General features: G+C 41.7%; 2 protein-coding genes across 2 annotated transcripts; one reads left to right on the forward strand and one right to left on the reverse strand.

Moving 5' to 3' along the window:
* Positions 1-3,946: 3,946 nt before the first annotated feature.
* LOC139372757 (gap junction alpha-9 protein-like) lies at positions 3,947-5,512 on the forward strand. The gene has a single exon (XM_071112558.1). It carries the CDS (start codon positions 3,962-3,964, stop codon positions 5,510-5,512), a length of 1,551 nt encoding a protein of 516 aa, XP_070968659.1. The 5' UTR covers positions 3,947-3,961.
* Positions 5,513-7,090: 1,578 nt separating this feature from the next.
* Positions 7,091-10,270, reverse strand: LOC139372758 (c-Myc-binding protein-like). Its single transcript, XM_071112559.1, has 5 exons — positions 9,942-10,270; positions 9,508-9,580; positions 8,393-8,441; positions 7,573-7,702; positions 7,091-7,367 (listed from the first exon to the last, which is right to left on the reverse strand). The coding sequence occupies exons 1-5, from the start codon at positions 9,954-9,956 to the stop codon at positions 7,323-7,325; spliced, it is 312 nt and encodes a 103-aa protein (XP_070968660.1). The 5' UTR covers positions 9,957-10,270; the 3' UTR covers positions 7,091-7,322.

Genomic DNA, 10,270 nt, shown 5'->3' on the forward strand with positions numbered 1-10,270 from the left:
GATTTAGAAAGGCCTGCTCGCAGAAGTGTTTTAGGGAGCGTTTGACAGTGATGAGGGGTGGTCGTTTGACTGCGGACCCGTAGTGGATACAGGCAATGAGGCAGTGATCGCTGAGATCCTGGTTGAAGACAGTGGAGGTGTATTTGGAGGGCCAGTTGGTTAGGATAACGTCTATGAGGGTGCCCTTGTTTAGAGATTTAGGGTTGTACTTGGTGGGTTCCTTGATGATTTTTGTGAGATTGAGGGCATCTAGCTTAGATTGAAGGACTGCCGGGGTGTTAAGCATATCCCAGTTTAGGTCACCTAACAGAACAAACTCTGAAGCTAGATGGGGGGCGATCAATTCACAAATGGTGTCCAGGGCACAGCTGGGAGCTGAGGGGGGTCGGTAGCAGGTGGCAACAGTGAGAGACTTATTTCTGGAGAGAGTAATTTTAAAATTAGTAGTTCGAACTGTTTGGGTATGGACCTGGAAAGTATGACATTACTTTGCAGGCTATCTCTGCAGTATACTGCAACTCCTCCCCCTTTGGCAGTTCTATCTTGACGGAAAATGTTATAGTTGGGTATGGAAATCTCCGAATTTTTGGTGGCCTTCCTAAGCCAGGATTCAGACACGGCAAGGACATCAGGGTTGGCAGAGTGTGCTAAAGCAGTGAGTAAAACAAACTTAGGGAGGAGGCTTCTGATGTTGACATGCATGAAACCAAGGCTTTTTCGATCACAGAAGTCCACAAATGAGGGTGCCTGGGAACATGCAGGGCCTGGGTTTGCCTCCACATCACCCGCAATCAAATCACAATGATGTTTGACCAGTTTCTGTTTTAGCCAACTCCAATGACGCTATATGAGAATGACAATAGTAGAGAAAGCTAAAACAGCCAGTGACATCCTGACAGACTTCATGGACAGCCACTACAAATAGTCATTTGACTTTAGTAACAAATAGAGCAAGCCTTAAGGAATTATGAATTAGACGCTACATATTTCACAACTTTGAAACTCAAAAAGGGCCTGGATTGGCTGGTTCAACTAGTACTCCTAGGGCACAGGCCACAGTAAACAAAACCAATGATTCGTCCAAAATGGCCTCCTATTCCTTTTATGACTAGGGCCCATCGGTCAAAAGTACCGCACTATATAGGGATGTGGTGCCATTTGGGATGCAACCCTAACCTTCCAACAAGCCATAGCTATTGATTTTGTGTAAATTGAATAAAAAAACATGCAATAGCTGGGGGGCGTCAACTTAATTAGATTCACAGGGAGTCATCCATGTATAAAATCGGACATGACCGATTGATCTCCAGTACGGAGAAAAAGCACTGATCGAAAAGTATAGTGTACCATGGTGGAAGCACTCCAGACTCTCATATAATTTAATATGGCATGCGTTCACTTTGACTTGTATATGTGAAGAGCAACTGAATCTAGGCCCCACGAATCCCTTGAATCAGGAAGTGAACACGGAATGACAGTGAGATTGCAACAAGAAGTACTTCAAACCAGAGGCCTCATTTATAAACATGTGCTTTGTTTTTACACTCACATTTTAGCATACAATCAGTTCTTACAATGAGAGGAAACAACATTATATATAAAATCCCAATGTTGGTGTGGAGTAGTACAGGTGTAGTATAGTAGGTTGATTGGGCTCAAGGTCATGGCAGAGGGCATAGAGACCAATAGTGATGACAGAAGGGTCAGTATTATTAACAAAACTACAGGAAAAACTAAAGGCAATTATTGGACAGGGTTTATTGAGTTCAGCGACATAGCTGCTTAATGACTCGGAATATCCCTTTCATTGGAAGTGCCACACAGCCAGCTGCTTGTGAACAGATTTAGCAATAATCTGACATTGCATATCAGAACAAGGTAAGATAAATTATATTTGGACTAATATGGACAATTTTGTTGAGTTTATTTACAGCCAAGATAATTAGATGACAAGACAATCCATTCCAGCGTGTCTTTTGAACAGGATTGTAACCTGCAGATTTGAAATCACCATGGCTATGGCTTCGTTTACACAAACAGACAAATTCTGATGTTTTTGCCAAACTATTGGGAAAAGATGCGATTTGATTGGTCAAAAGACCAATACATTTGGGGGGTGGAAATCTGAATTGGTCTATGTAAATGCAGCTATTGTGCCAGTATTGTGGCGTTAAAACTGTGTTTGGGACCAGTGCTAAGGAACAATCTACAGTTATGTATTAAGAAAACATGTATTGCATAATATATGTTACTAATAACTGAGTATTATTTAATCTGTTGTAGGTTTCAAAGGTTCATTCCAAAAGGCCAAAGTTTATTGATTGACGGTGTGTGGTTATCAATGATCAATAACTTATCATGGCCCATGGATAAATAAAAGAAAATGAGCTTTCCTATTCAGTCCGTCTCACTATGAAACATCAAGAAATTCACACATTCTGCAATTGGTTACCAACAGTAGTTTATTGAGATTTGAGTTTGATCCAACTGTCATTCTCCAAATTGAGTAATTCTGCAACACAATTCTGACACATGAGAATACAGTGACTTGATGAATAATAGGAATGAATAGTATCCTAATTGTTTTGTACTTATTCCCAAAGTAGACACCACTTAGTAACCACTGGCAGGCATATCAATCCACTTCAGATATATTTGACCTAATGGATTTTTACTTTAACTGCTGGCTCCCCATAGAGATGCACTCAGAGCCACTCTGAGGGGGGGTAAGCCAGTGCTCTGGCTCAGTGTCTGTGTGTCGGACAGACCACATCATATTCCACTACAGGCATCACAGGGTAGAGCGCCACCGAGGGTCACAGGGGTTTGAGGTCCTCTGAGAGCAGCCACAAATAGACAAACGATTGAATATTTTGGCGGTCCCCTATTACCCGATGTCCTGCAGGGCTCCCCACCACCGGCAGTCCGTTCATACTGCTGCAAGGTAAATGACAACTAATAGTATAATTGATTTTTCTTGGCAGGCTATAAAGTTCTCACCAACCCAGGCCAACGGGCTGCTTTTTGCTTCGTTTTCATTTAAATCAGCGATGGGAGTTCTGGGCTGGGTATCCTATGGTTTACTAAGAAGATAAAGAGATTGACAATGAGCACAGGATTGTATCAAACGTCCGAATATTTTGTTCTACAATGTCTGTTTATGTGCATATTATTTCCCCAATGAAAGGTAAGTTTACTTGTGTGATTTTAGATTGAGTTTTAACTTATTTTTCCCACCAGAGGTCTCCTGATTTAAACTCACAAAGACCACTGCATTCTGATTCATATAATTTACATATTTGGGAGGGGGGGGTGATCATTTTCTTCTGTAACTAGTCAATTATTATTTCATTTGATATTGTATTACCTAATGATCATTCAATTAGGACTAATGGTTATCATTAGTCCTTGATTAGCAAGTGATATAATGATTATTTAAGAGACAAATCAGCAGTTGAAACAAGTGTTTTTCCCACCTGTTTCATTAAAACGCTGAGGGATGGGGCTGGACATTTTTTTAACCACTCTCAAATTCATACAGAGCTATGGATGCAAGGACTGACAATCCATGATATCAACATTATAATTTTAACCATTTTTTGAGGCTGTATAGTGTTTGTTTACGTTTAATTTGTTAAAAAAAACATTAGGAGCAAAACAAGCTTATTATTTTGGGTTCTGACAGGGTACGACAGTTGAACTAAGCTCATGAGGCATTTATAAAAGTTATATTCTTCAAGAATCAATGGGTACATATCCTTAATTTAGAAATCCCAAAATGGATGTAGGAATGTCAGGTTTCCCCTTTTATATCATCGTCAATTCTGCTTTATAATAAACATTGATTGTCCATAATGTTTGTCCATGTATTATTGACCTCACCATACACTTCATCTCGACAATCCATTTCCTGCTTTTTAACATATAATTTTCCCTATTAATTAGCAAAACCCGCGTGAAGATGGGAGATTGGAACTTCCTGGGTGGGATCTTGGAGGAAGTGCATATCCACTCCACCATGGTGGGAAAGATCTGGCTGACCATCCTGTTCATCTTCCGGATGCTGGTGCTTGGCGTCGCTGCAGAGGACGTGTGGAACGACGAGCAGACCGACTTCATCTGCAACACCGAACAGCCAGGGTGCCGCAACGTGTGTTACGACCGAGCCTTCCCCATCTCACTCATCCGCTACTGGGTGCTGCAGGTCATCTTCGTCTCCTCACCCTCTCTGGTTTACATGGGCCACGCTATCTATCAGCTGCGAGCTCTGGAGAAGACGCGCCACACTAACAGGGCAGCATTGCGTCGGGAGCTGGAGGCAGTGGCCGTGGAGCTGATCGAGGTGCGGAGACGCATCGAGAGGGAGATGAGACAGCTGGATCTGGGGAAGCTCAACAAGGCCCCGCTGAGAGGGTCCCTGCTACAGACCTATGTGGCCCACATCGTCACCCGCTCTGTGGTGGAGGTGGGCTTCATGATGGGCCAGTACCTCCTCTACGGCCATCACCTGGACACTTTGTTTAAGTGCGAGAGGGAGCCGTGCCCAAATGTGGTGGACTGCTTTGTCTCCAGGCCCACGGAAAAGACTGTCTTCATGATGTTCATGCAGGGCATCGCTGCCGTCTCCCTCTTCCTCAGCCTGTTGGAGATCACGCACCTGAGCTACAGGAAGCTTAAGAAGGGCATCCTGGCCTACCACCCACACCTGAAGGATGACTACTACCGTAGCAAATCCAAAAGAAACTCTGACGTCAAACAAGTTAACATGGGGGGATCCTCTGGGGGCTGCAAGCCTGTTATCCCCAGCGGACCCAGTGGGTACACACTCCTGATAGAGAAACAGGGCAACGGACCGACGCATTCCCTCCTCAATGCCTCCTCTGCCTTTGTTCCTATTCAGGTGGACCCTGGTGTCAAGCCATGTACAGACAGTCACGATACAGCCAGTAAGAGGGCAGTGCCAAGTCCTGAGCACAACAGCAACTCAAAGAACATCAACCGTGAGACGACACGCTCTGCCCTTGTGGACAAGAAGGATGAGCCAGAGGATCTTGTCGTGCATCCTCTTCCCCACCATGTAGATCCTCTCACCCACCACATGGACTTCACAGGGTCACGGGGCTCTGAGTACCCCACCCTACCCGTGCTACCCTTGATGGATGCCTCCTCATGCCCGACCCTTTCGGTCATTGCAAGAAAACCACGGAGGGTCAGCGCCCCCTGGAACTGTTCCACTGTGGTGGAGGGGAATGGCTCAGACAGTGGGGACTCCTTCCCTGGGACTATAAGCATGAAGCCACGCTGTAGCTTTGCTGCCAGCCGAGCCAGGGCCTTCTCTAAGCCGGACATCAAGAGACTCAGCAGGCCCCAGAGCCAAGACTCAATAGAACTGAGATCAGTGTCTCAGCACAGCCGCGATGCCAACAGCCCTCTCGTCTGCTCTCCCAACCGCCGAATGTCACTGGCAAGTAACGGCAGCAGCAGGCGAGCTCCAGGCGACCTGCAGATCTAAGGTTTATTACCTTGTCTCATCATGTCACAAGAAACTGTTACGATGTTGGGGCTCCGAATGGCGCAGCGGTCATTACAGACCCTGGTTCAATTCCACGCTGTATCACAATAAGCCGTGATTGGGAGTCCCATAGGGTGGCGCACAATTGGCCCAGCGTTGTCCGGGTTAGGGGAAGGTTTGGCTGGGGTAGGCCGTCACTGTAAATAGGATTTTTTTCTTAACTTGCCTAATTAATTAAAGGTTAAATAAAAAAAAATAGGCTATGCTTCAGGGTACACTGTTACTGTGTTAGTTAAGTGTGCCCTGAAGTGTAGCCTATAAGAAATGATATTATTCCATAGAATTGCAGTTCTTGAGACAGTGCTGTTTTTCTGTCAGTGAAGTTGAGTACACAGTATTACCGTTAAGATAAACTGCTCTGGGCCCAGGCCACAATGCATTTTGTCAGAGTCTGGTTTTATGCACCAAGTTTTCACCTGTTATTTTCAGAAGACAAAAAACAAAGCAGAATTTTGCAATGGAAAACACTTAGTAAATCTAGATAAAAAGACAGACATTGTTGACAGGTCTGTTTTAGTTTGAAGGACTTTCATTGCATTGTGTGCATTTAAATGCAAGGCTTACAGCAATGAACCAAGAGCAATGGAAAGCAGAATCAGAAAATCTATATCCTTTAGGCTGTAATTCGCAATTACGTAACACAAAACTCAATCAATGATATTCATTGGAAAGAATGTGTTAACAAGGAAAAAGTTTCAAAGCATGATTTCCTCAATATTGTATTTAAGGTATTGTACTTTTAAAAAGCACAATAACTAAGTGAATTTGACTTTACAATTTAAATTGGTGGCTGGAGTTCACTAGTTACCAATCTAATCAGAGGACTTTTTCCCAGTGACAATCTATTTGAGTATCAGCCCAATTGACAGTTTCTTTGCTCATGATATAGGCTACTGGCCAACTTTATTTAAACTATCCAATGAACAACAAAGCAACAGCTTATTTCAGTTCAACTATAATTGAACTACTACAACAATGTAGTCTTTGGCTAAACCAGTTACATAATATTTTCAACTTGTTCTGTTTTCTTTCAGGTCGGGATACTGCAGATGTCCTCCATCCTGAAAAAGCGTTGATATTGTGGCACAAAGCCCACTAATCATTTGACAATATAAATTATACATTTTGATTGGGAGGAAATGGGACTGATTTTGAATAGGTCTATTGCTTATATGAAGCTGTACTTTGTTTTTTATTAAACACTACATCATACATTGATTTGTATATTCACAATTGTATAATAATTTTACTTGATAAAATAAAGTACTAATATTCTTGAATTACTAATGAGATGATATTTTAACATAATTCTATTACAGAGATATAAAAATATAAATCCAAAACAGCAAGAGGCAAGAAAATTGGCTTTGAACGCTAAGCCCATACTTGACCAGAAGTAGTAGGCCTGTTGTCACGGTGACCCTGTGTGTGTGGCAGTTAAATGAATAGATGAATAGGCAAGGATCAGTTGGGAATTCCATCTAGAGATACATCAACACAATAACTTTGCATGAAGAATATTTGCTGAAAATAGTATTTATTGACTTGAAATTGGAGAGAAACAGTTGACGCTTTAGATTGAACAAGTGCCTGTACACAGAAAATACTACTTAACAAAAATACATTGCTTTTGCAATTAACAGTTTTTCCATCCTTGGGTATAGTGTCATTATACTACTAAGAAATAACAAAAAAAAGTGCCTTTTTTCTCTCAAAACAGTGGACAAAAAGAACAATTCAACCAACTCCGCTACTCTGCTGCTCCATCCTCGGGTGCTGGTTCATACTGCAGAAGCTGTAAAACAAGGTAGAGAAAAGTCTGGTATTTGCAATGTACCGGGATTAGATATTTTTGGGGTATTTAGGAGTGGTTTCCCCAGATACAGATTAAGCCTAGTTCTGGGCTAAAAAAAAAAACAAGATCAATGGAGAATCTAAACTTAATCTGAGTCCAGGAAACAAAGCCTTGAATTTAGGAAAAAATTTAAATTCTCTCTGACCCTGTTTCTGAGGTCTTTGTTTTCCTCCATGAGCAGAACCCACTTCTGCTGTAGCTCAGTTAGCTCCAGACGAAGGGCCTCCGTGTCTCCTGGCTCAGCACCAGCCACACCAAGGTGATGCTTTAGAAAGCTGGGGTTAGGTGAAGGCTAGTCTAAACTTGTTGTTGTTGATGATAGCTACCGTGAACAAGAAGTGATTGAGATGGGGAGATAGAGGAGAGCTGCTGGTGCATAGAATGGAAAGTGGTGTAAATCAGGGTTTGAACCCATATCACCAGAGCGCCACCACTCCGGCCAGCCACTGTACACCATAAACTCTTTAAAAAAGGCCCAGTGCAGTCAAAAATGTGATTTTCCTGTGTTTTATATATTTCCACACTGAGGTTGGCATAATGCTGTGAAATGAGAATAATGATAATGCCCTTTTAGTCAAAGAGCTGTTTGAAAAGGCCACCTGAGATTTCAGCCTGTTTTGGTAGGGTGGAGTTTTGGCCTGCCTGGTGACATCACCCGGCGGTAAATGAGTTAATAGACCAATAAGAAAAAGAGCCTTTAAAAAAGACGTCACATGAACAACGACAATTTTAGACGATACTACTGTAACGTACACAAAGTCTACGCTTGATCGTTTTGCACCGGGGGGGGGGGGGGGGGGGGGGGCGCTATTCATCAGATTTCAGGCAAGGTATACTCTCTCTGCCCAACGCTATGAGTGACTAGCTGAATCAGCAAGCAACATCTGCACCAACGGGATCAGTTGAGACGGTGGTCATGGTTGTCATCATATTGGAATATTAATCAAACCAAGACAAAAGGATACTCCAAAGCATTATTAGGTTTATCTGGCTCCTCGTACAGGGCGACCAACACTGCAAACAGCAATACAGTTGTTATGGATATTGGTTGTGATATGCGAGTCAAAGGTGTTGTTATAGATCAGGGGTGTCAAACAGGTTTGGCCCTGGGGGCTGCATTCGTTCTTCAACAAGGTCCCATAGGGCCTCACTGAATACGTGTTATACATCCTCACTGTGAAAAAAAAATAGCAAAAAAACGAGTAATCATCGGTGTTTGTATTCGATGCTCCCCGACTGTCTAGTTTTCATTTCGGTGATTATAGCTGAACGAAGTCAAGAAACGGTATGAATTTAGGTGTATTAAAATGTATACACCGTTTCAATTTGTTTTTTTTTTGTGTATTTTTGTCATGGGCGATAGGTAGCCTTGCGGTTAAAGGGAAAACATGTTTAATGTCTACTTCATTGTCTTTTTTTTTTTGTTTTACTACAAAACATAGAATTACACCATTTTCACTTATGTTAATGTTGAGGTGGTGCTGGAGATTATGAATGAGAAATACATGTTTTTTTTTCAATTACATCAACTAATTTGTAGACAATTAGTATTGCCTACTAATGATTGGTCCGAAAAGCACCCGATACACACCGATGATGTCATTGTAAACACTTATCTACCATTTTCACATATGTTGATGTTGGGGTGGTGCTGGAGTACCTATGACGTTGAACATTTTTGAAGTTTCCCTTTAAGAGCATTTCGGCCAGTAACCAAATGGCCACTGGTTCGAATCCCTGAGCCGACTAGGTGACAAATCTGGCGATGTGCCCTGGAGCAAGGCACTTAACCCTAATTGCTCCTGTAAGTTGTTATGCTAAATGACTAAAATGTAAATCTAAAATGTTAGTGTATTGAGTTTTTTTGTAACTCAAATCACGTGCATATCACATCATATTGGACACCCTTGACGATGTTTGACACCCCTGCTATAGACTATGCAAGTGGTTAGGATTTGGAATCAAAATGATTAACATTTATTCACAAAATCAAAGTATACCGCATGAGAAACTTTAGACTTTATGCATATTAAAAATAAACTTTGCCAGTAATGTTCTTCAATTTCTGAAAGAGGCCTACCATTGGTGAGACTGTCAAGAACTCCAGCTTTTTCTAGATACCTTCGAAATTGTTCTCTCTTGGACTCGGAAGCCTGTGAAATCAACAATGATGAGAAGAATCAAAAGACTAACAAAACATTTTTTTGCATAGGCTATTTAAAGCTGTAGCTAGATAACTCTACTTCAGTTTCTTTTTAACGTTTCCAGGCAGGTAGAATACAAAAATATATATATATATATAAAAAATATATATATGCCTAAACTTTGAAAACAAATAGTTTAACTCGCACAACCACACAGCTGATTCCAATAAAGGAGCGCTACCCTAGATAAAGTAACCAATGAATGCAGTTAGTTAGCTAACTTAGTTTACAAAGTAACACGTGAAAACATAGGACATGAAAGAAATATTTTCAAACCACTGTTCATTGAAGAACAGTTTCGTATACTTACTCTGTAATGGGCCATTATTGCGAACAGATATGTAGCGTTAGGATGATTAAAGGTTAGTAAACTAGCTAGCTAATCAACGCAACAGCCGACAAGACCCAGAGCCCGACTGCAAACAAAGCAATTTCTCCCACAGTGGTGCGGTTGCTACAACGACAGAAACGACAACAAAACAATCTGAACTGAACTGTGAATTATGGGATAAAATGTCAATGATTGATGATGTTCTAATATGAAGATTAACTTTTCTATACTCTGTCGGTTACTTCACTATTTGCTATTCAATAAATGAAACTGAAACTGAGCTACTTGTGTAAAAGGCAAAACCCCCT

Source organism: Oncorhynchus clarkii, chromosome 18, assembly GCF_045791955.1.
Source record: "Oncorhynchus clarkii lewisi isolate Uvic-CL-2024 chromosome 18, UVic_Ocla_1.0, whole genome shotgun sequence".
Lineage (NCBI taxonomy): Eukaryota > Metazoa > Chordata > Actinopteri > Salmoniformes > Salmonidae > Oncorhynchus > Oncorhynchus clarkii.